Source organism: Bemisia tabaci, chromosome 10 (assembly GCF_918797505.1).
Source record: "Bemisia tabaci chromosome 10, PGI_BMITA_v3".
In the NCBI taxonomy this organism is placed as follows: domain Eukaryota; kingdom Metazoa; phylum Arthropoda; class Insecta; order Hemiptera; family Aleyrodidae; genus Bemisia; species Bemisia tabaci.
Window position 1 is genome coordinate 5,795,278 of NC_092802.1, and position 27,296 is coordinate 5,822,573.

The window sequence follows — 27,296 nt, forward strand, 5'->3', positions numbered from 1 at the left end:
GTGTTAGTTCAACATATCACTCAGGATGGATGTCGACTCACGGTTAATCGTGAAGAAGGTAGTTTTGGACGTGGTTTGTCTTGCAGCAGGTAAGATTTGATTGATTGCAGGTTTAAATTTCAGTTTATTCAGAACTAAAGTTCCATGATCCATGTTAGGACAGAGGTACAAAGTGCTCACTGAAATTGGGATGTTGAAACATATGGGATGCCATGAAATGCATATAGGAAAAAAGTATATGTCCGAGGACATCTACTGCCCCTAATGAAGTCTTTCTTTATCCTTGTGTCAAGGTGTGACACAAGGATATGTTCAATGGAATGCATCATGACTCGGACATTGGTTGGCAACCACCTCAGAAGAGTAGTCTAGTATTCCACTGAATCACGATGGACCACACTCATGGGCGTAGCTAGGGGAGTCCTGGGGGGGAGGCCTGGCCCCCCCCAGAAATCTTGTGCCCCCCCCCCCTAAAAAAAACGGGATCCTTCATTCCTCACCCTCCCCCGCTCTCTTCACCACAAGAGGTGGTCCCATGCCCCCCCCCCCCCAGAGAAATTTCCTAGCTGCGCCCCTGACCTCACTCAGGAGGTAGGATGAAGAAACATAGCAATACGACATGGTCCATTGCTTTCTGTTGCGGTCCAGACAGATTAAAAGCCTCATGGAATGGGTCAGTTGCGCTGGTCCCAAAATCAGGTTCTGATGCTTGATCCTTGTAGACAAGCTTAAAATATTAAGATCTGTCTAAACCGCAACTTTCTACATTCATTATTAACTGAGATATATTGCCTTTTGAAAAGTCGCGTTTTTGACGTCATCCTCCGAGGTAGTGACACCCTTGGTTTCTTCAACCTTGCTTTCATCTGAGTTGCATGTTGAACAACCAGTGCACATGAGCGTCAGGCTGACTGATGAAAGCAAGGTAGAAGAAACCAAGGGTGGCACTACTGCGGTGGACGTCAAAACCCCGACTTTACACAGGGCAATATCTCGGTCATTATTGAATGTAGAACAACAACAACAACAAAGTTTTGGTTTAGACAGATCTGATTATTTTTAGCTTATCTACAAAAATTAATCATCATAACACGATTTTATAACCAGCCCAACTGACCCATTGTTCCAATTAGCCTGGGGGCGCCAATGGCCCTTACTTAGTGAATCATTCAGTATGTCGGTCAGGCAAGATGAACATCCAAAAGATATAAGCCTTTGAGGTCACTTCGCAATCTCATCGGGTGGATGTCACTTGTTGAATTAGGTGTACTTACTTAAATTAGTACTTTGTGCTCGCTCATGGTGTGTCAAGTCAAACTCAGATCAGCTTGGGGTCAGCATCACTCAACAGCTTCTTACACGGAATCCAATGGCATCTTTAGTAAGTGTTGAGATAAACAAGATCTGTATATTGCCTCGATATATAATGAGCGAGCTCACAAGTGTCATAGTCATGAAAATATCATATCCATGCCAAAATGGGAAGAACTTGTAGAGCTAGCTCATCTTATGTGGAGACTTAGGTCATTCAGAGGATCAGCTACGAATCAGCATCTTTCAACAGCTTATCGGAGCGGACTCATCGTATGTTGAGACGAGTGCCAATCTCTGATTACCTCCGAATCAGCACCACTCCATAGGTTATTACATGCAGTCAGATGGCACTACTGATTAGTGGTGACCTAAACAATACTTGACTTTTGTCTCAACATCTGATGAGTCCGCTCTACTTGCATTCAGATCGCAGCAGTGATGAGAGGTAACAGTAAAGACTTGACTTCTGTCCCAACATTCAAAAAGAAACATTTATTTTGGTTTGGCATATCGAAGCTTTGTAGTTAAAGTTATCAATTATAGGATGATGGATTACGTTTTCGGGAGTAATAACTTTGTTCTAACAGACAATAGGTATGTCAATGCGCTGCAAACTGATCCTTGACATTTTTTAGATAATTCTTACCCTAGCGGGATATCAGTTTTGAAGTGTTCTTTAAATCCACGCCAAGCCTTTACGATAAGTATATAATTTTACTGGATGAAAAATACAGTTCAAATTGTCTTGAGCAGCCAACTGATATTTTAATTATGTGTATCTAGGGTAATGATCAGGATTTGACGCAGGTACGCATGAAAGGAACATGTTCAACATTCAAAATAATCAAAATAATTTACTTTTTAAGACCATAACTTTTGCTCAGACAATACAAGAAAGCAAGATTCAAGGTGTCATACTCCAGGATGCACGAATATCAAGTACCTTGTCTCTGGGATCAAAGAAACGATAACTGCAGCATTGTTAACTCTGAAATAATTCCAAATGCTGCACTATGAATTACAGTCTATTACTTGTGTAAATTTTAGTCTTGCCTAACATTTTATCCTCTTTTGCAGTTGGTTTCCCAATCCTGCTGTTTTATTTATTTGGCGATCCGTACAAAAGGGGATTCTTTTGCAGTGACGAGTCCATCAGATATCCATACCATGGATCAACGGTTTCTAATGTTGCCTTGTATATTGTTGGCATGGGATTGCCAATTATTGTTGTAAGTTTTGATTAATATTACCAACACCTTACACAACCTACTTACTTTCAAATTAAATTTAAAACTTTCAAGTGAATTCATCAAAAAATTCTATCCATACACTCTTAGTCAAACCCACATACTTCACCAATCACAACTTCTCAAACTGCTTCACGAATTATTATTTTGCTCTTGAAAAGTTGGAAATTTGCGCGCATCAATTTCATTGTATCTAAGTTTTTTGCTCATCTCAAAAAAAAAAAAAAAAAAAAAAAAAAAAATTTCTCCTACAACTCTTAACAAATGCACCACTTTTAGCATTCTCAATAACTCAGAAATGGCGTTCGTATCTTATTGGACTGGAACTTAGAACTGGTTTAATCTAATGAAAAAAAATAGAAATTTAAGATTGAGGAGAAGCACAGAAAAAGCAAGGAGGCACTGTGTAGAACCCACTGGTCGAGTCGGAAAAGACTACTAACAGTTTAGTTTCTCAGAACTTAGAGACAAGTGATAACACTCTGTATATCTGATGGTAATCCAATCAATCAACTCAATCAAGATCAATCTGGTAATCAATTTTGATCTGTCTGTTGATTATTTTATAATAGTTTTCTTGCTTGATGTGAAAGAGCTAAGTCATACTAGGAGTACCAGGAGTCATTTCAGAATTGACCGGAGGAAAAATAGAAAAAAAATCCTCAACAAAATGTTAAAATATGCAAATCTGGAAAATTCTTTAGCTTCTTGTGGAATTTAGTTGGCATTAAAATTTTGCCAGACTTTTAAAATCGTCCAGTGTTAAGAAACCCAAAGCGTCAGTACAAAATGTGTAATGTATTATGCTTCAAACGTACTTAATAATTTACTGCAGTTAACTCAGTAAATAATGAAAATGTGTAAAAATGGGAAGAAAAAGTTTCCTAAATAGTCTATTTAAGTTTTTTATTACTTTTAATTTTAATTTTTCATGATATTTTTATGTTGATACCGGTAGGTTGATGCCTCTTATGAGTCATGTACATGTCATAAGTGGTCATGAGTCAATGAGTCATATACAATTGAGAGGGAGGCAGGTGTGTTTTAAATCAAAAAGAGGAAGTCAGTGATCGATAAATTAATTAATTATTTCCATAACATCTTTTTATATTTTAACTGCTGGAACTAAAGGATATCCATTTTGTTTTTGTTTCAACATTTCTCTCCACATTTGAATGTTCCATTCAAGGTTTTAAGCCTTATAATTCCTGGAAAAGCATTCAAAATTTTGTTTCCAGTAAATGTTAAATTGAATAAAAGGTGAAATGCGGGTCCAGGCTCTGGTAGCAATGTTATCACGATTAAACCCTCTCTATTCTTACTCATGGATTTATCCATGAGAGAAGGTTATGAATGTCATTGAAACCAACCAAGATAGGAGATTATCTAATCCAATTTTTAATGCTGTAAAAAAAATCAGAGTTGGAGCAAAGTATAATCTCAAGATAAAAAGCTGAGAGTATCTTATCTAAAAAGCCTACCACTTATCTCAAGATACAATGTAGAGAACCTCCAGTATATGAGTTCTAATCTTCAAAGTGCCACACTTCTCAACCTTTCTCACAAATCCTTGCTGATTAATTATGATTTGTGATAGACACACCTTCTACAATTTCGTTTTTACATTGTTGCCTGAATATCCACGCTTCTCTAAAATTCAGTGTAACAACTCTAATGTCAGAGTTAATCAAAGATCATTTAGGTTGTTTAGACTTGTTATTAGGGAGGAGATATTTTTTTAAGAATGATCAATGAAAGATTATCTTTCCCTCCCATTTGGCATTGCTATTTAGTACAATACTCAACAGGAAGTGGGTACTTGAAGTTTTTGAAATTTGTATTTATATACTGCGGTAGTTAAATATTTTTATCTTCCACTCATACCATCATGAGTAGGGGTCTTCTCTCGACTAATACCTTTTTTTATCTTCGTCATATTTCTATTTTTGTCTTCACCTGGAAGTAATGTTGAGGAGTACACATGATTGATACTGGGAAAAGTTTAGTCATGAATGGATAGCGGAAATCCTATGTAAAAATTGCCTTATCTAAATGAGTGGCAAATGACCAGAGATTATGACACCATTTTTTTTTTTTGTTGCAAGTTGAAGGATGAAGATCTAAGCCACGAAAGTTTTATGAGGAGAGAGGGGAAGGGTCCAAAAATCTGAAATTTAGGGTCTCGTATTTTATGAACGGCTGCGTTAAGGTCAAGACAAAATAAACTGAAGTAATATTAAAAGACATATCAAATCATCAGAAAATCCCTTTGAAAGTTAGTGATTATTATTAAATCTTTTAACCTCAAAGAAATTAAGCTTTTTCAGTCACTGTGCCACCACAAAGTATACAGGATCAAAGAGGTGATAAAACACGTTTTCCCATCGTATGCCTGAAGTATGCTTCATTTAGAATGAAATGAAAAGATACACCATGCCAATTAACTTGAATGAAAAATTGCATTTTTTAAAGTGAAACAATGACTGATAACTTATAAATTGAGGATGAATGAAGTTTGAAGAAATTAGTGTGGTTTTAGTGAATAAATTAGTATTGTTTTGCACAGTATTGAATGAGTTACAAATTATGCACAGCCATTATTGTTTTTTTCTTTTTAGGAATTCATGAATGGGAATTTTGAATACATCAGTTCAGTAATGAAGCCGTGTTTACAGATTTTTCCAGAGACAATGTCTAAATATCAGACACAAAAAATGACATTCTTGTTCGTGGCTCAACCAAATTTGAGGGGCTTGGAGGACAAGGCGCATAAGTGCAGTTTTTGCTATTTCGAGAAATTATACGTGTTTGACGTTTCGAAATTACATGGATTTTCATTGCAGAAAGAAAGTTGTAACTTAATTTTTTAAAGCTTAAAAATTGGAATTTGGGAGTGAATTTTTTCCAAAATATGCATTGAGACTAGTTTCACTTGAAATCATCACTATCTCGATCTTTTCAAAAACTGCACTTAAATGCGCCTTGTCCTCCAAGCCTCTCATTTGTTCAGGGCTGCGCTTCTTAAAATTTCTTGAAGTTACAGAGCTCACAGTGAAAACAATTTTGAGAAATTCTAGTAAAGTTCAAAAATCTTAAATCTTCCAACGGAACTCACTTATCCTTTGCTCCTCATCTCCTCTTGTTTTTGTTTAGATGTTGATCACTGAATATTCACTCTATCGGCATGCGGAAGGTTTTAGAGCCCGGAATCTTCTTGGGCGTAAGATCCAAGTATGGATATGGAATAGCTACAAAGCAATCGGGGCTTTTGGTTTCGGGGCAGCAGCTTCTCAACTAACAACAGACATCGGAAAGTATTCTATAGGGCGTTTGAGGCCTCACTTCTTTGCTGTGTGCAATCCAAACATCACCTGCTCATATCCCTCCAACCAACCTGGTTACATCGAGAATTTCAGCTGTCGCGGTTCAGACCTTAAGTTGATACGTGACTCAAAGTAAGACTCTGTTTACTCATCAATTCATTTTGTGAATATTTCTCTGCATAATAGATGTTTTACTCTTTGTGGTCGACTGATGGGCAAGACTGGACAAAATTTTTGTCATGTTCTGTTCGGAAGTCCGGCCTGACTGGATATGAAGTTTAGCGAGCTTTGGAGTCGTATACCAGGCCCGAGTCGATCCGCTTAATAAAACACAACCTCCCAGTAAATAAGCCAAGATTAATTATGACCGGGGGGGGGGGGGGGGGGGGCAAACGGACAATTAATTCTGACCACTAAGGGTTAAGGTGGTACACTGAAAAAAAAAAAGGTAAAGTTACGAATATTTCCAGTAACCATTGATCAACAGAATTCACAGAATTTTTACCATGTTTTTAGTAATTGCTCAAATAATTTTTAATTAAACATTGTAACATTTTGTGGACGTCCATTGATTAAGAATTGCTGGAAAAATTGGTAAGTTAACAATATTTTTGTTCGTTTTTGGTGTACTCAACGAATTAAAAGATTTCACTGTTATATTTTTCAAAGAGGAGTTTCGTTAAACATTCCTGTACCAAGAGGCTTGTCCAACTTGTCATGGAAAAATTCTGGGAATACACACCCTTCTTTTCAAGAAAATGTGTAAAAATTAGTTCTCAGGCATCCAGGCAATAGGTTGAATTTTGTCCTATTTGTATTACTTTTCACAAAAATTCAAAAAGAATGTTCTCATTAGGCACTGTCCATCTAGAAAAAATTCTCAATCCGGTAAATTGAATTGGAAAAAAGTGTTAAACTGAGACCTGCAACTGATTTTCAATGTTCCCCAGCGAGTAAAAATGGGAAGGCCCTGATATTATCTAACTAATAATTTTTTAATAATGGGAGGTCATCTCAATTAGTGTAGAAATTGGGTATTTTCCACAAATCAAGATGAAAATTGCATATTTTCCCTGAAATTGCAGCAGTTTGTACAATGAGTGCATGTAAAGGTCATCACTTTGAAATTATATAGAAAAAAGGGTACCTAAAATAGGAAGGTCAATTTGACAAAAAGGAAGGCTAATGGCTTTCTGCGTTGCTGTCTTGAAGTCACCTAATCCAAAAGTTGTATGTGAATAAAAATAAAACTTGCTATCAATTTATGGAAGCAATAGGTAGTTTGACTCTAATATTCTAATTATGCCTGTTTGTAACGGGAGAAAACTAAAGTCTAAATTGTAAGTTTTCAATGGGGATGGAAGTGTTAGAAAGGAGATAAATATCATGTAATAAATAAAACTTCTGGATAGTCTTTGCATGAAGAGGTTATCAATCCTTGAACGGTACAAATATCAAAAGAAGTATCAGGAGTTCGGTAAAAATATAGGAACAAATGGGTAGAAGCATTCTAGTAGGAAACACTGTTCATTGACTGAGAAATCTACCATACAGATACTGTCAGAATCAACTTACTCTCTCATTTTTAAATCTATTTTCTATATCATGTTATGCCAGAAAAAAAGCATAAGAATGTTATATTAGAATTTCTTTCAGTAACTTTATGAGCAAAATTCAGAATGTAATTTGTTTGTTCTCTTTTTTGTTACAGGTTGTCTTTTCCCTCTGGTCATTCCTCATTCTCATTCTACACTATGGTTTACCTAGCGGTAAGTTTCTATAAAGTATCTCTCCACATTTGATCAAATGATGTTAGTTTTTGAACTACTCTGCATTTAATTTACCTTGTTTATTGAGAGATTTAAAGCTGCTAGCTTCATAATATCGTCAAATATTAGGAAAACCTCAAAATTTACTGTCTTGAGGCAAAACTTTTCAACCAAAGACTAAAGTAAATATATAATAGAATAAATAATTTTAGAAGTCAAAAACAAACAAAAATGTACAGTTTTTGACTGAATTTTAAACGCCCATTGGCGAAATCACCAACTCTCTTGTGAAAAAGTTGTTTAGTTGAACATGATCTGCAAATCGTTGAGAGAGCATTCAATTTTGGAAACCGTTTTTTTTCTTAAACATGTCTGATATCTATGCTGATATTCACAGATCTATCTTCAAGCAAGAGTGCCGTGGAACAAATGCCGCTTATGGAAACATTTTGCTCAGTTTGTCGTCATAATGATGGCCTGGGGAACAGCCTTATCCAGAGTTTCGGACTACAAGCATCATTTTAGTGATGTCATCGCTGGAGGATGCATAGGCACTCTCGCTGCCCTTCTGACGGTAAAGTAAACAGAACATATTATAGCTAACACGCAAGTTTAGGTACTTTCCAATTTGCAGTAAAAATTAGGAAAGGCAAGCGATTTGTAAAAATTTCCAATAATTAGTGATCATCATCTCCAGGGGCCTCTGAAAATTTAGCAAAACAATTGTGAGGAATTTAGAAATTTTTTTCAGAAATGATTGGGAATTGAAAACATTTTGATGCAAATTTTGAGGAAATCAGACTCTTTGATATAAGAGGAAGAGACGTTAGAGGAGAAATGTTGGATCCCGAAAATCTGTCAGACTTCTCTGATGCCTCTACACATAAAGTTAGGGCCTAGAAAGGCAGTCAATGGATGATTTTAAATTACTTGTTGCTATAACAATACATGTTGTTATCCCAGTTAATATTAAACATAGAGTTGCTAATGGGACGAATCTTATTATTTTTAGTTAATCTGCAAGAACATCAAAAATGCCTCTGTGATCAGCGCAACTGATCCATTGGATGAACCTTTGAATAGCTCATAAGCTTCCGCTGTGCCGTGAACTGTTAACATGTTTGTTCCTATGAAGGCAGTACTGAATTTAAGCCCTGGTTTCAAAGTCTCATTTTTACATTACATACATTACATCCATTTTTGTGTTCAATAATGCTAATCCTGTGATTTCTGATTTGTGCAGTCGTACTTTGTGTCGGATTTGTTTGTTCCCAAGAAGAGGTTCCATCCAAGTGACCCCTCAGAAGTGGATCTAAATTTTAAATCAAACAATGAAATGGACAGGAGCGCAACAGGTATTGCTTCTTCTCCGTAAGCCCCCTTTCCTTTCTTTTTCTCTATGATGAAACACATTTCTGCCATTCAGCTTTCAGTATTACGATTTACATTTAAGTTGGTTTATCGCTTTCATGATAATTGATATCATTCTGGGCTTTATTTGCCTCATTCCGAGGGCAGCCCAGAAAACAAGCTTGATGAGATTTGAGAACTTTTCTAACATAGTGGAAGACTTTCAAGCAGTGTTCTAACTATACCCCTAAATATCGGAAGGCATATTATCTGGTTAGCTTATTATTTTGAAGGATTTTTGGCATGACTATCATTAAGCATGTAATCATATGAGGAGGGAAGATCCCATACAGTGCATTCTCGTCAATTTGAAATTAAAGGGCTTCGAATTTGTAAACATGCATTGTTTTGCTTTACCAATAAAAAACAGTGTATTCTTGTTTGAAATTTTCAGCTATGCTAGATTAAAAATAGAAAAAATTCTCCAAGAAATTCAAGGAAAAGAAGTCGCAAGTTTTTCAGATAATTCATTTTGTAGATTTAGCAAATCCTGATCGTTCATACATACCATATCTTTTCTTAGCAAGATAGAACAGAAAGCAGCTGCATTCTCAGTTCCAGATGTCATTTTTTGCTAGTATTCCTCATGTTTCGATGCTGAAGTTAAATTTTTCGCCCCATCCTAGGCTTGTGCCTGGTGAAGTTTGAACACTGTTCCCAAGCTAAATGTTAACGTTATTACAAGCTTGAGACACTAGGTTTCCTCTTGCAATGAGTGGAAAATTTAATCAGTGTAAAAGCGAGAAGTGTCTTTTATTTAACAGGGGAAAAATTTACTTCTGTGCTTCAACTTTAATTAAGAGGTCCAGAAATAGCAGTTTTCGCTTATCGTCAATCTCTCCCAAAATTTTTGTTCATTGTCTCCCCTTTTCTGAAGGTTTCAGTCTCGAGAAATTTTTTTCCTTTAAAAAAAAGGTAAGGTCCAATTTTGGGAGCACTCAAATATTGAACAATTTTTAGACAAATTTTAGCGCAAATGGCAACTTGATACTTCCATTTCTCTGCAAGCTATGCCATTTTGAAGATTATAACATGGTATTGCTGCTTTGTAAATTCTTTTTGAGTTGAAATCTTCAGAAATAGGCGTGTCATATGACAAGGAACAACAACCAAAAATTTGAGTAGGATCTGAGGATAGGCAACGATTGCTGTTATTGGCTAAACCTCTATGTTTGATAACCCTCTAATGAATCTAACTTGCTAATCAGCTCATTAAGAAGCATATTTCCATGTTTACATTTACATTTTACTCAATTTTCATTGTATTTATGCAGCACATTCAAATTTAGGTAGTGGTATCTAGGTTTTAATGTAAATGTAAACATGCATTTGTCATGCTGGTCCAACTTACAATGAATTTTTGTTATTATACAAGTCTTATTCTCGGTTTAATTTCATTGAGTTCGACTTAAGGGCAAATTTTTCTAGGAATTTGTTGTTTTTACTGTTATCTTGCCAAGTTGCGAGAAGATTATCATTTCTGTCTTTCAAATTTTTGGACCGAGATCTGCTCATGAAATGTACACTGGAGTTGCCTACTTTTTTTTGTCGGATTTATGATGCATTCACTCTCTGTAGATTTTACGCTTTCTTGTATCATTACATTTGTGATTAAAATTATGTGCGCACACAATATTTTCCTATCAACGGCAGGAACCATTCATTTTTTATCATGTTTAGCTACTAACATTTTTCCTAGTGTAAACTTTTCCCTGCATTTAGACTGTAAGGCGCAATAAGAACATGCATCATTTTATTTTATGCATGTAAATCAGTTTTCTGTATCATAAATACTCACTGCTCAAATATCATGAGATTTATTTTAATGAATCCATCATATAGAGCCAGATAAGTGTATCTACGTTTTAGTCAATTTGTCATTTACGAGGAAAACTGTGTGGCCAGTATTTAAAGCAATCATAAATATAATTTTATTGTGAGAAAAATGTTCATGTCCTGCAACATTTTCAGATCGGTTTTCCCAAGACTTGCCCTCATCACTTGGGTGATTGCTTCCAACTGCCAATTTTGTTGCACTTGAATCACTTTTGATCTACTAACAGTGGGAACTTTATCTTTTAAAGTGTCTTTATTCATCTTCTCAGCTGTCAGAAATTTTTTCTCAATTGGTGCTTTTAGTGAATTTTCTTCAGAAAATACACTATTTGGTTTTAACCTGGGTATCATTCAACATTTTGTGTAAATGTTTTAGTCCATAGAGCTTTTACACCTGGCGACTGACATAATTTTAATCATAGCCAGAGTCATCCATTAGAAATTTCAAAATTTATAGGTGAAAACTAAGTCTGTGAGTGAGGTGAATCAAAAATAGCTCATCTGCTGCTGCAGAACATTAAATATCTTAATTATTGAGGTTATTAGAGAAAAAACAATGTACCTGCAATTTTTGTACCATTGTTTTAACCAATACTTTACATTGTTACGTCATGACCATTCAAACAGCGGCAAATATAAGGTTTGCTTGTAACAGGCATTCTGAATTTAACTAGGTCGAGGTTAGTTTTCTGGGAGAAACAATTGATGATAAGTCTTCCATGCAGGGATAAAATTTTGGCGATTATGTTTTCTCACTAGTAAAATCACCGGAGTTGAAGAACTTAGAATTTTCAATTTCTAGTTTTTCGGATCTTAATATACCTTGCTCTATTCTAACAATGGCCTAGAATTTTGCGAAGGACCTTGTTTACTGTCTACTTCTAAAAAGAAAACGAATGCTAAAGGATGCAAAAGCTCTATTCTGGATGTTATGTGTCGATGGTGAAACTGCAGAATCAGTTATCTCAGTTTCTGACGTTGCAGACTGCCCGTCATACTTTGTTCTCTCGATATAAAACTACCCCACGTCGTTTCTTGAAGACTGAGGTGATTTTTCTACTTTGTATGAAGAATATCCTGTGAAAATTTCAAGTCATGACTCTGGTTTGTTCTCCTTTTAAAAAATGAAATCAAAGCGAAGATTTTGAAACATTGCAACTGATTTTAAGATACATGTTTGTGCAGTCTCACTGTCAGTATTCTTTTACTGGGTGGCCACAGTTAGGGAAAACCTTGGAAAGGCAGGAGAATAAATTGGGCCTAGGAAAATCCGAAAAAGTCAAAGCTCGAAGAAAATTGCGATCACGGCAGTTACAAATTTTTATGCGCTACCTCAGCTTGTAAGTTAGCTGGATCATAAAACCTTAAAATTATTATTTATCGCCTTGCATCAGTGCAATTTCTCCAATTTGGTCAAGGAAAACATGGAAAAGTCAGGAAATTTCAACTCAAAAATTCTGTGGCCACCTAGCCTCTAAAATGGCAGACTTGGTGTGAGTCTGAGTGGGAAAGTGTACTTGTAATCCTTCATCAACTGCTCATGGAAATCATTCAACTCTCCTCGATTGAATTTATTTATGCTGAAAAGAACTATATGCCTAGGATTTTTGTGCAACATAATTCTTTTTAGCATACATGCGTAAAATTATAATTATGTTGTGTCTGTGGAAATGATCTACTTTTCAAAAACTTTAGACTAAAATTTATGTTGTCTGAGTGTGTGATTGAAAAATTATTACCTATCATAATTAATGTGGATACACTCCATCGATATTGCTTTAATGTTTTTTATCCTTCATTTTCTTAAAATATTTAACTTTACTCTGTAAACCTACTGTAAACTTTTCGTCTATATTTTTTGGCCATTATTATTCACAGTTTCTCATCTTAAGATTAACCTGAAATCTGAAGGTTATCTAATGAGTTGCACGAAGAGCAAATATTTTAGACTTTAATTGTTCATTTTTTAGCTCCCAACCGGAACAGCAATGACAGATATCAGGCCAAAATTGTAAGAGGCACATTAAAATTTCCCGAAGAGTCTAGTATTTGCATTAACATCTTCGTTCTGAAGGCAATTTCTAAGTGTCTCCAAGTTAGAGAAATTCAAAGGAAAATCTTAGAATTTCAGAGAATCTCAATTATGTTGTCTCGTCATACATGACTCATCTAAATCATGACATTTTGTCAAAAAGCAGGTTTAGAGTGGTGTCACCTACTGAAAATATCTTAAAAGGCTTTTTGCATTTTGAATGTTACGTTTCTAGTTTCCATTGTATCGTCCATTTATTCATTCACTCATCTCATTGTACGTACAATATTTGCCCTTTTGATCCTGCTTCAGAAAAAAATTTTGAAAACGAGAATTTCCCACAATCAATCCTGCAAAATGATTATGGCAAACTATTGATACTGGCTTGAGTCGAGTGTCTGGATACCCAACAGCTGATGTTACGAAACATCAATTATTTTCGCAGGAAAATTTGACTTTTTTGTTTAAGGCAATCTCAGTGAAATTGATGTGTGATAGTATTGGTTATGATCTGTTACATTATTTTGTTTGGTTCTGGATATCAATTCAGTTCCTCTCATAAAACTTATTCCAATTTGGTGAAGCATCATGTTGACAGCGACATTGCAGGAATGCATATTCTATATCACGGTTTGTTATGCTGCAGACCCAAAAAATAATCAACATCATTCCTTGAAAACTTCCCTGATCTTCCTCTCTGCGTTAAGAATATTACCAAGGTTGTCCCATAATGACCTGGGCTGGCGCTTTACCTCAAAAACTAATCAATGAATTGAGCTGATACTGAGCTTATTCGAAAGATAAAGTCAAAAGAAAGCAATCAAAGATCACTTTATTTGGATGAAAATTGACAAAGTTATGACAGTTTAAAAACAGGTTGAAGAAAACACCCTACCGTTTTTTAAATAAAAAATTATTTTCAACAAATTCAAAGTTCAATCTTCATTTTCGCTTTCCTCTGGGTCTTCAAGTACTTCTCTTTCTTTCTCAAAGTATTTACCTTCAATTTGAATACATTTTTCCATCTGCTACTTCCATTTTGTCAAGATTGTCTTCTAGAAATCTTCTTTGGGGATGCGTTTGAAGAATGCGTAGAGTTCGTTCTTGATCGTGTCCTTTGATTCAAATTGCTTGCTGCGGAGAGCTTTCATTTCTTTAATTACGGGAACAACCCAAAGTTGCATGGAGCAAGATCGGGGCTGTACGGCGGGTGCCTGAGGGTCTCAACTCTATTCTTTAACATAAAATTGCCGTTGGCGCTCGAGGTGTGAGAACGCGCGCTGTCCTGACGGAGCATCCAGGTTGCTTTCAATCGCGGACATATTCGCGAGATGTGCTTTCGAAAATCCGTCAGGACTTTGCCATAATAATCGCTGTCCACCGTGGTTTTATCGGTTACGAAGTGCTGATAAACAATGCCCTCGGAATCAAAAAAAGCAATTAGCATTTGTCGCCAAGTTGTTTTCGTTGGGGAAAGATCACCGGCAAAGTTTGATATGTAAAACGAAAAGAAACAAGTTGAAAAAAACGGTAGGGTATTTTCTCACAACCTGTTTTTAAAGTGTCATAACTTGTTCAATTATCATCCTAACAAAGGGATCTTTAGCGCAATTGCTTCCTTTTGACTTTATCTGTCGAATGAGCCCAAGATCAGCTCAATCCGTTGATTAGTTTTTGAGTTACAGCACCAATAAGAGTCATTGTGGGACAGCCTTTGTACTATGCAAAAATTTCAAGCAATAGCATTCGTTTGTTCTTCATTGATAAAACAAAATGGAGGCAGAGGTGTTAAAACACCGCGAACGAGTCATGCCTTCCTGCAGTTTCGCCGTTGGTATGTGGATTTATTTGGTATTCAATGCTTTTGTTTTTGCTATCTGTATTTTGTTTGTACGTTTCACATTACAAAGGCTACGTATGTAAACGGTATTGATGTCACTTTTGGTTTCATAATTAAGATAATCCACCTAGTGCAAGTTTATAGCACAGAAGTGAATTTTATGTAGAGGTCATTTTCGTTTCGTGCTTCTCATGGTTTTATTTATTGGCTGGTATAAGCATCATCTTCCATGTCTCTCATATTCTCACTTCATCAATGCATCCGGGAGGAATTCACACCATTCAAGCGAGCTTTCCAAGCAATAGGCTCCTAGTGGCACATTCAATTAGGATACAACTTTTTGCGTTTAAATGCACTGTGTTGTGTTTCAGATACGACTTATAGAACTTTCGGTATTCGCACTCCACATCGGCTTGGAACAGAACCTTAGGATGTAAAGAGTTACTTTCTTTGAAGGAAGATCATACCCTGTGATGTTAATACCCTCCAGAATTTTCAAGTCCTGTAAAATGTGATAAAGGCTCTAAGACTGTGAATTGCAAAGAAAGCGGGTGAGCTCAAATTGTTCAGGCTCAATGAATTGAGTTGTTCACCAATTTGCAATAACAAGGTTTTTAGTTGATCAGTTTGCTGGATTGAAGGATCTAATGTATGAAGTTAATAGCAAAACTTTCCTAAGTATGAGAAAAATGGGTTTAATTATAAAAAGACAACGCATGGAATACCAGGAAATTCAGTGCCAGCTAAATTTAGATTTCTACTATATGATTAGATGTTCCTTGCAATCTCCTAAGTAAGATGAGCCTTTACAATAGAACTTCTTTTTGCCTATTTTCGAGAAATACTGGTCTGAAAAGAACGTTCTTGGCAGTTTTACTCGCACTATCAAGTTTAAAATAATTAATCATCATTAAATGTAGGTGATTGAGGGATTCCTTTCTCCTCGCCTTGCACTGGCCACAGAAATTAGTCGGCGCGTCAGTTAAAAACAAAAGGCTTCGCATCTTCGACTTAACCACTTCTCCAAATGAACACACTTTAAACTGCAATCAAATGCACTTTTGAACTTCCTCTAAATCATCACCTGGAAATTTCGATTTTCAAATTTCATCAGACTCAGGAGATTGTAAGGAACATCATATCAAAAAATCTCAAAATTCGGCTGATGCAGAATTTCTTGGTATTCCATGCGCAATCCTCTTATTGTGCCATGGCTTGAATGAGGTTTGAACCGATTTTGACAATTCAATTTGTACAAGCTGTACTTAATTCATTCAACTGGAAATAATCAATGTTGTGACTTTTTCGAATATCTCACTGACAAACTTCATACACTGACAACGAGACCTTTAATTATACAGAAAAACAATTGAACTGATTGGTAATTAATTTTGCCTAGTCTAAATGCAACTTTGTCCAAAAAAGCTTCGATCGAGAATTTTACTCTTTGCAGGGTTCCAATACAAAATACAAGAGAAATTTTGGATGATCTCGAAAAACATAAATTACTAGTCTATTATTTCGGCAGGCTTTAAGTTTTATTGATAGGTAGGCGAAAACAGAAAAATTAAATATTTACATGCGAGGCAAACATAGTGAATAATTTTCATAATTGAGGATGAAACTTTCTGGCTTCATTCACCTCAGGTAAATCTTCTTTTCCTTATACATCGCATTTCGTAGAGTTTTTTTTGTCCCACTAGGGACCTCTCTTGTCTCGTTTGTTGTCGTTTCTCCCATAGATCTATGCATTAACGCATGTCTATTTTTCATGCAGAATTATTGATCAATCCTATGGAATTTGAATGAAACCTTTCTTGTTTTTAGCAGCGGTTGGATATTAATTATGGAATCACCATTCTGTGTGGGGATGGCAAATATGACGTTTTTTTATAAGATAAAAGAAATTCGACTCCTTTCCACTCGACTCATTCCATTAACAGTGCTCTTTTTCTTTGAGCCTCACAGTCATTTTATATATATTAATAGCTTGTTGGTTGTTGATTTCTCTATTGTTACTTTTTATCCTGTACTACAGTCTATCCATAACCTAAAATTTTAAGATTCATTTAGCTGATAAGTTAAATTTTCAGAACCCCCTGCTAATTTTTTAGACATCATGAGGGTTTTTGATGAGAAGCAAGGATGCAAGAGAAATCAGAGCTGCGACAAGTTTGGCTAGGGTCACTCATTTCCAAATGCAGCAGCCTGATCTGAAGGTGTATTTGTCCATGCAGCCCAGGAAAATTAGACTGCTTGTTTAGCATATTGAAACAATTTTGGCCGGAAGAAGAGTTATTTAAATTATCATTATCAACTTAGAGTGTATTATTCCCATCAATCGATTCTTGTTCCGCTTATGTTTCTCATTCTCCCCTCTCTTGCCTTGAGTCTTTACGCTGATTTTAAGTTTTAAGTGCAAATGTTACGAATTACATCGAAGCATTCCAGTTTTTCAATATTACTAACCAGTTTTAGCTTGTGCCTGAATTCCTAGTGACCTAAGTGACTTTCATGTTGTATGGTACTATTTTTATACAATACTCATTCACATTTTTCCTAAAAATTTTAACTGTAAGTCGCTCATCCAACTTCTGGAGAAGATTTTATCCGGTTCAAAATCTCAATTAGTTTAATTAGTTTCGACAATCATCATAGGGTATTTAGGTGAAGCATCTCCAGAATTTTATGAGTAAGTGTTTTAAAAATAATTTGCTCCTCATACTGATATAGAGCCTGGACGTTTTTTTATGCATTCTTCAATAGTTTTAAAGTCATCATACTTTATCTATCACTAAACTAAGACTTTCCATAGACAGCTAATTTTTTTAAACGAGTTACCATTACTATTTGATGCGATTTTTAGTTTAATGAAAGCATCTTTTTGTGGTGCGCTAGTATTCTATCCTCTAATTCAAAAAGTATAGTGAATTTATAGTTATCTAAGCATTCTGAATTTTGACAATAGCTTTTCATTCATTTCAATGCAGCTTTAAATGTATGTAGAAAAATCGAATTCAAAACATTTTTTGTGCAGGGTTCCATTCCAAATAGGTACACATAATAATTATTTTGAGCTCAGAAATGCACGCCTTGAGTTGAAGTCATTTTTTAAGCAACAGCTGTTGAATGGGATGATTTCATTTGCTATAAGCAGACAAGGTCATTCAAGATTGGCAAACTGCTTGGTTTGCCAAATGCCATTATTTTAAATTGTGTTCTAAAAACAGAATCAAATGGATTCGCTCAGGAAGCTCTGTTTCTGGTTCACTGTTCATTCAAGGTCTTTTAATCTAGAATCCATTGAAGTTCCAAATGATTTTTCTGAACTTTTGTCTTGCCTAAAAGGCTGATTTTTTTTTCTCTCTCTCTTCACTTTTTTGGTCCCCTTGTTATTTGTCTCCCCTTCCCTGCCTCCTCTTAGCCTGTTTTCCTAGTTTTATTTGTTGTTCTGTTAGATTTTATATTCGTCATGTTTTGTATGTAAATTTTTCACACATTTTATTTTATTAATTTATTCTAGATCATTGGATGTTCATTCAATCAATTAAATTATATTAACTTTTAAGTTTTTTATATATTTTATTTGTTTCTTTCCATAATTATCAATGAATATGAATAAATTTATCAGTGTTATAACTTTGTACCTATTTCTTTTTCAATCTCAATTTTAATCACCTATTTTATATCCTAAGCCTGACACTGTACTGAGAATATTAAATCTATAAAAATTTTAGATTCCCTGATGTGGATGAAAGGGAACGTTTCAACAAGTCATTATGATGAAGTAAAATTTTATGTATTGGAATTTATATGCACTATTCTAAGAATTATACACCACCAAAAAGAAGGTGTAAGAACCTGTGAAGAAATAGACCTGCAACATCTTCTCAAGAATTATGAAAAGAAGTGAATAAAAGAAGTATTATTACTGATATTTCGAAACATTGTGATGAAGTTTCTTAAATTCTGTTTTTGCGGTTGTAAATCTAAGACCTTTCCTCCTCCTGCCTGTTTTTTTTTTTTTTTTTTTTTTTTGGTTCTTGTATTGCTAGGATAATGACCAAATCTTCCTTTTGTACTTCCAGTCAAGCATCATTCAAAAGTCTACCAACTGTTGGAAAGTAGAGGTTGGGTTCATTAGGAGGTTTCAGAATGGTTGCCCACCTCAATCCGTGTTTGAAAGTGAAGGTTGACTTAGTCATGTTCTAGTGGACTGAGACTCATCTGACTGAAAGGGTGTTTGCATGTACACGCATCAACTGATCCATTCACACAGTCAAAATAAAGAGGGCTATTATTGGTCAGCACTCAGTGCTTTATCCTCAGGACCCATATCCAGCCTTCTCTGTTGTCAAATGGGTTTTGGAGAAGTCTTTTCCCAAACTGGAAGGTCGAAGGTGAAACTTCAATATTCGGTTTCTCCATTACCATGTTTCGAAATGTCTTTTCTCATTTCATTTTTTCAAAGAGAGTTATAATATTTTTGCATGAAATTCCAAGGATATATTCGGTGGGCAAGGGAAAACCTGAGAAAAAACACTAAAAAATGGCCTGAAATGTAAGTAACAAGGTGGTGAAATAGTGCTGGATCCACACCATTTTGCGGGGGAAACAAAGCCAAAAATTTCAAGTGGAGTCAAAATTTTTGAGCTCTAATGAGTATCGGTACAAGGCTGAGGGGGAGATGGTTAGCTCAGGCAGCTTACGTACGAATTACAAGCTGAGGTCATGATGAGAGATTTATAACATCAAGCCCCTCAAATGAGGGGCCTGGAGGACAAAGTGCGAAGGTAAAGTTTTCACTATTTCGAAAAATACATGGGTGTTTGAAGTTTCGAAATTACATGGATCCTTATGGCGGAGAGAAAGTTTAAGCTGACTTTTTGATGCTTCTAGTTGGAATTCGGGAGCGAATTTTTCATAGATAATGCATCAAAACTAGCTTTACTTGAAATTATTAAGATCTCAATCTTTTCAAAAACTGCACTTATGCGCCTTGTCCTCCAAGCCCCTCAAATAAGCAGGCCGGGCAAATACCTGGCCTGCCCCTCTTCAAATGACGCTCCTGGGGTCATGTAGAAATCTCTAAATAAACTAAAAATACCCTAAAATCAACTAAAACGGTCTTAAAACATGGTCAACTCCGAAATAGAAATAACTAATGAAGAATTTACACACAAATATTTTATTGCTTCATCTGAGAGTGCGTTATTAGCTGAGTTCGCAGCATTTTTCGTTATTTTTTTCCGACGTACATGGGAAATTGTCGAAAAATAGATTCAATAAAAGTGAGAAAATTTGCCGCCTTGTGACGTCATCCGGCGGCATTTTCCATTTAAACACATGTATTTTAGCAGCGGACCGATTATTGAAACTGATGGACAAAGCGATAGACAAAGAAGACATAGGTAATATGGAGCGATCCTATTGGTTGACATGGTTGGTTCTTATAGACTAAGGAAGAAAATGATGGACTAACTGTCGGGTCTTCAGTGGGTTTCCGTTAGTTAGTCCATTACCTACCTTCTATTTCCATTGCCACCATCTGCTTCCACCAATAGGATCCCTCCAAATCCCTTTTGTCGCCTTTGTCTATGGTTTTGTCTATAAGTTTCAATAATCGGCCCGCAGATGAGATTATTTAGTCATATTCTCTCCAATATTTGTCCAATTTTGAAACCAAGGATATCCTCGTACTCAGTTTTCCTAGCAGTACCATTTTACAGATGAAATTCACAAAATTTACGAAACCTGCAAATTCTCTATTGTCTTCCTTCCTACCTCCCTCCCCCCCCCCCCCCAACAGCACCCCTGACATTTTGAATTACCCCAGCGGCGTGGCAACGCGGAGAATATCTTGCCGCCGAGATAAGTTCATAATTGAGGTTTAGTTTAGTGTCAGGGCTTAATGGTTTAATTGGAGGGGGAAGCCTTCCTCTAGGATGTTCATAATTGGCTCCCTGCACCCTGCCAAGGGACGGGGCTCGCAGGATGCTTTGGGTGACCCCCATACCCGGCAGATGCACACATCTCCCGGCTTTTGACTTTGACCACCACCAACCAGCCCCCCCCCCCCCCCCCCCCCGGTCGGCGCGATGCGGCCGGCGGCGCCTCGGCCTGCGGTGCGTGGCCCTTTTATCAGTGCTCCAGTGATCCGAAACACGACCTCGCATTACTCACACGTTAAGTGTTGTTTATCTGTCATGCTGACTCCAATTTGCGGGCGGTCGATTTTCTTTCGATCTCGTCTATCAGGTAATTGATATTGAACTGATTCTTGCACCATCCGCGGTCCGTAATCAAGTACATTGTGTCCCAGGGTTCATTAGACCCTGCACCCTGCCCCTTGGGCACCTTATGATCTTTAGGGTGGTGACCGACCCCTTGACCAAATTGAGAGAATGGAAAATCATAGCCTACGATGCATGCAATTTTTTTTATTGCTTCATCTGAAAGTGCTTAAAGAGCTGGTTTCGCATTATTTTTTATAATTTTTTTCTGATATGGGAAATAGTATAAAAATAAATTTAAAAGTGAGAAAATGCACCGCCTAGTGACGTCATCTGGCGGCATTTCCTATTCAAACATTTTGCAATTTAGCAGATTAGATTATTTTGTCATATCTTCTCCAATAATTGTTCAATTCAGGAACCAAGGGTATTCTCGTGTTCAGTTCACTCGGTAGTTTCCATTTAAATACGAAATTCATCAAATTTCAGACACTTGCAAATTCTCTATTGGAGGGGCAGGTAAGACTTACGACCGTTTTCTCGTCCCCTCCTCACTTCACCTTATTTTTCAGTCATTTGTTTCTGTTTCAAAAAAGTGATGTTAGTGGTAAATTTGCTCACAGAAAGCGAACAAGCAGTGAGGGGGCTGAAGCAAATTTCCTACCACAGGCGCAGCATTTATTTTAGCAAAGTATTTATTTTAGTAAAACTTTTTTTTTTTTTCATTTGGGTAAGTAGCTTCTAATGTAATTTTATCTCCAACTCGATGATAATTCCCTGAAATTTAAATTGATAGTGTTTCACAGCATCTCCTTCTCGTATTAGTTATTTTTGAGTGTGATAATTATTGGTTTTCTTTCCGAAGGTGATTAAGAAATCCTTGTTTTTGGTTGAAGGTGTAAAAACACAAAAAGAAGTTGTACAGTTTGAAAGTTCCATTTTCTTTTCTTTTCCTTTTTTTCATACCACCCCCCCCCCCCCCCGCGGTTCCGATCTAGCTTACACAATATATATTCAATTAACTAGTAGAGGTACAAAGATTAAAAATTTTAGTAGATTTTTAAAGAAGAAGTTACCTTGGTAATTTTCCCAATGAACATCAGCACAAAATTATGCACACTTGAAATGATGAATCTCAATGTTTCATTGAAACCATCAATGTTATTTTTCCTCATTTTTTTTTTTATCTCACTGATAGGTATCTAATATCAACTTGCTATTCATAACTCTCTCTTACAATACATTTAATAAAAGCTTTCATGATCAAATTGGTTCAATACTTTTTCCCATTTTTACTATCCACGTTTTATCATTAATTTATTTTTAACCCTATCTGTTCCAGAGTTGAAAGATAGGAAGGAAATCACAAATGTCAATGATGAAAATTGGTGATCCGCCATTGCCTGACCATGGCTTTCGTCATAAAAATTAACAAAGTCAACCTAGCTGCTGACATCTTGTGTATATTTGTGCGTAAGTCTTTACTTTTTTAAAGTAGTTGCAAAGCTTTTTGTATTTTAAAGCCAAAAATATTATTTTTAGATACTTCACTTTTTCTCACCCCCACCCCAAGGTATTTTGCGGGAGTTCAAAACATAAAAAAACGATTATTTTGGTTTCTACTTGTAACAAAGCACAGAAAATTATAGATAACTTTTCTATTATTTTCTTAAATTCTTTGACACAAAGTGTAGATACTCGACATTTTTAAACACCTTAATTTAACAAATTTAAAAATTGATCCGGAAAATCGAGGAACTTCTCCTGGACAATTTCCAAACAAAAAACTTAACAAATTCTCTTTTTCCTACTTTTTTTCAGTGGGGTTCACTGTTTTGTTGATCGGAGTGTTTGCGCAACCACGAAAAATTGGTTTCCACTGTGATAATGAAGACATCCGCTATCCTTACAAACCCTCCACAGTTTCAAATTTTGCCTTAATTTTATCTTCACTCTTCTTGCCAAATGTTGTGGTAAGTCAGTACTTAAAATTTCGGAGATTGAACAGTCTAAAAACTTTTCGGAGATTACTCCTTACAAACTCAAATTAATGAGCTCACATTTTGTCTTTCAATGAAGCTTCAGAATTCTTGGTTGAAAAAAAGAGCTGAATATTTCGGTTTTTAAGGTCTCAGATCAAATGCTTTCCTTAATTTCTTATGTTACTTTCCCTCCTGCGCAAGTTGAGAGATCTGAGACATTGCAGAGTAATAATAGCCACTAAAACTAGCAAAACCAGATTTTGTCATTTTGCTATCTCAAGCTATGTAAATTCTATTCAATCTGATTCTGAATGTGACACATTTTTTATTTCATCTCAAAATTTTTAAAAAAATTAATAAAAAAAGTTTCTGAATAATAGCATCCCTATGAATTCATTTTTAAAATGCAGAATCCTGATATGCAACCTCGATTGAAATCAGACTCTGTTAGAATAGATTGCTGGACTGCTTTCAATAATTTAAAAGCTTAAAATTGATTGAGACACTTTTCTCATTCGTAGATAGTTCTGACAAACTTGACATGGGGCTCAACGATTCAGGAGACGTTCAATAAAAATGCATTCACTATTGCTCTTCTGGAGTCATACGGATCGATAGCTCTTTTTTGGATGGGTATTGGTTTTACACAGATAACAGTTGACACAGCTAAGAACAACATTGGCCGCCTGCGCCCTCATTTCATTGCTGTCTGTAAGCCTAACATTGACTGTTCGCTCAGTGAAAATGCTGGTAGATACATCACAAGATACCAATGTACAGGCGCTGATGGGGAATTGATGAAAAATTCGCGGTAGGTGTACACAAATTACTGGATACATATTTTTCAGAATGAGAAAATAGCAAATTAAATTGTCATGTTACAGTATCCATCAGTACAGTATTTTTCAGAATGAGGAAATAGCAAATTAAATTGTCATGTTACAGTATCTATCAGTGCATCGTCAAAAATAAGAGGATGAATGCAACCGATATTCCAAAAATTAAAAATTAATTAAAATTAAGGATGTAATACTCAAATTTTACGAAAAAATTTGTTGATTTTCAAATCAACAAATTCAGCTTCAAGAAAAATCAGAGCTCATTTAAGTCAAATTGCGCATGTAGAATATATTGGTTTCAATGCAAGACAACTGCAAACCTGTGACAGAATTAGACCACTTATAAATTTGATCATTAGATAAATATATGTAATGTCTAGCCCATGACACTGCCCTACACCATATCCATTTTTCCCTCCTGAAAAATAAACAGATTCGGAACCAGTATTCAGTGAAGTAGACTGTACTCTTAATACTAGCTGATCGGAAGTATATCCAGACATTAACTTCTTGCTGTATAGTTTACTTTAGTCTCAGAACTGTTGTGACACCTGTCATTTTCTAGGACAAGAAATTTAGAATATGAAACCTACATCACAGTACTTTATTTCACCGCTTGTTCATTGGTTCATTCATACTTTGAATTGGGCAAAACTTTCATAATATGCAAAAAAATTTCTTTATTTTTCATTTTTTCAGTGTATCTTTTCCATCTGGACACGCAGCTCTCGCCTTTTATTCGGCCGTGTATGTTGCGGTAAGTTTAATAAGCAATGCTAAGTACCTGCGAGTGTGACCGTCAGCAGGAGAAGAGACCTTAGACCACAGAAATTCTAAATATCTGTATCAGAACTTGAACAATGATGATTTGAAATTTTTTGTTCAGAAAAACAAAGTGTCAAGAAAAGCTATTTAACATTCTAATCTGCCATGTTCAGGGTACAAAATTTCCTGTTAATAATGTAACTTTACGGCCTCCTTCAGCAAGAAATTGACCTGAAGTGCTTGCAATTTGTTTTTAAGGACACCATGACAGATTTGTGAATAAAGCTCAAAATCCTATTTTTTGATCAAGCTCGACAAAAATAGTTTGCATCGAGAGATCAAGTAATTGATGCATTCTGCTCAGCTGAGAGTTGGAAATTTTGTATTTACTTCAACATATAATGAGAAAAATATATTTTGTTCAAGGTGTATCTGAAACAGAAAAGCAGCGAGAATGGCTACAATGTGCCAGTTACGATAGCTTTCATTCAAGTTTGTTTACTGCAAGTTGCATGGTTTACTAGTTTGAGTCGCGTTTCAGACTACATGCATCACTGGAGTGATGTCCTCGTGGGAGCCATTGCCGGAGCACTATTTGCTGTTCTAGTGGTGAGAAAAATTTAACTTAATTAAGCATTTTGAAGGAGCACAAATAATAAATTTGTGGGTTCATCATTCATGTGTTTAAAACGAGTGTCTTTGGAACTTCACGTACCTAATGCAACAAATATAGTTAACTTTAAAATGTTTCATGGCTATTATACATTAAGAAAGGTTCACTTCCAACAACTCCACAGATCATCAGATCAAGTTTTGAGAAAGGATAGGACTTGGCATCACTACTGTTATCAGGGTTGTTACTAACAAAATTTAGAAAATGGAATTCCCGCTCACTTCCTCGATAACGTTTGGCAATTTTTCCTGGAATATGACGATATACTGACGCTTAAAAAACTTTCACTCCCAAACACAGACAAGAAAAATCAGTTGTTCAAAGCGTCAAACAGATTCTAGGAAGCATTAACATTTTCTCCTAACATTCTTTAATTTTCAAAATCCCCTGACATTCTGCAGTTTTTCTTGACTGTGGCGATGGTCTATTCCAAACCATCTCATTGGAACCGTAGTCTGATAATCAGATAATCATTATTATGTTTTCATATTAATCTTTTTGTTTTTTAATTTTAAATCCGAGCAAATCAAATCATTATTTTTTATTATCATGATGAGACTTGCCTCTCGAGCATCTCTCATTTGTTTGTAAAGTCTTCTCATCCGGAGTCTCGGCCCGATGAGACTTCTTAGTTTCTTGCCACTCAGCTCAACTCCCGGCTTGCTCCTTGTCATTTTGGACTTTCTTAATCTCTTCTCTCGCATCTGGTGATGAACCTTTTGATTTCCATTCTCTTTTTTCCGAAATTTCCTTTTCTTTTAGAATAAATTGTAAAACGCATCTCTTTCGACTTTTTCATTTACATTTTCAAAACGTCTAATAGTCAATTAAATTGATTCTTACTTTCAGTTTTCTAATAGCTTGCTCTTCCACAATATTTCGGCAGAAATAATTATCCTGTCCCTCTGATTTTCACTTTGAGGGTGAACTTTGGAGATATTGGTTAATTATAGCTTACCAGCCGCTCCATTAAAGATAAGATTTGCTTTTGTGTAAAATTTTCAGCAAAGATATGTGAAAGCGGGTCTGTCTCTGGGGTAAGTGAAGGCCATCCCTCACAAAGTTTTCTTGATTTTTTTATACATTCTTTGCCTTCACAGTGGTCTATAGACAGTAAACCAAATGGACTACATTTTGCAATTTGGACCTATAAATTCTGATTCATCCGAAAAAACACTTATGTGCATAGGGAAACTAATGGCACATACGTTGTTTTTAAACCGGGCTAGAATTTATAGTTCCTAATTGCAAAATGTAGTTCAAATGAGGTGGTGCTTATCTTGGAGGTATCCTGCCCTCTCCTCAGCAAAATACATATAGCATATGTGTTTTTACTTCTTTCTTCTGCATAAAATTTTGAATTTCAGAGATTCTTTCGCGTTGCCTTCTCTTTCTCACTTAGCGGTGTTCAAACGAATTCTTGCCGGAACACTATCGATATCCTCTTATTGAAACTGGCGGCAGTGCCGACAGTGGCGATGATATCGTTAACAGCCGGCCTTATCGGATTTTTGAGAGCTCACACTCAATGCATTGGAGCCCCTTGCGTCGGTTTATCAGATTGCCTGGCGCAGCGATGCGTGAAATAGATGTACAAATGGCAACAGCTTATTTTCGTCAGCTCCGAAAACTCTGATCGCTATCGGCAAGAGCGCTCTTTTCGTAACTTTTTCTTATAGGAACTGTTTCGGTAGCTTACCGACAACCAATAGAACAGCCCTATTCTCACTTGCATTCCTGATTGAAGTATTTTCCAATATACTTATTTCGTGTTTTCTTTTATTCCAGATTACTTTTGTTCAGATACCAAATGATAGATTAACTCTAGTCGAAAAGCAAGAAGAATCACAAGCGGAGAACGTCTAGCAGCCTGTACGATCAAAATTTTACCTCCATATCTCTGCTGTCTCTTCCTCTTTTTAATGTAAATAATGTTATATAGGTTTATGTTAATTTAATGCTAATGCAATACTGCATTGGTACCTCTGCATAACTTTTATACAGTTTAGTCCAAATAAATTTCTCCAATGAAA

At 35.8% G+C, this 27,296-nt stretch overlaps 1 protein-coding gene across 1 annotated transcript; it reads left to right on the plus strand.

The window, feature by feature from the left end:
- The first annotated feature begins 13 nt into the window (after nt 1-13).
- Nucleotides 14-27,296, plus strand: LOC109029851 (uncharacterized). The gene is made up of 13 exons (XM_019040519.2): nt 14-89; nt 2,392-2,543; nt 5,715-6,016; nt 7,596-7,653; nt 8,051-8,227; nt 8,897-9,024; nt 15,143-15,152; nt 22,393-22,477; nt 22,826-22,977; nt 23,508-23,797; nt 24,525-24,582; nt 25,017-25,199; nt 27,052-27,296. The coding sequence occupies exons 1-13, from the start codon at nt 26-28 to the stop codon at nt 27,127-27,129; spliced, it is 1,737 nt and encodes a 578-aa protein (XP_018896064.2). The 5' UTR covers nt 14-25; the 3' UTR covers nt 27,130-27,296.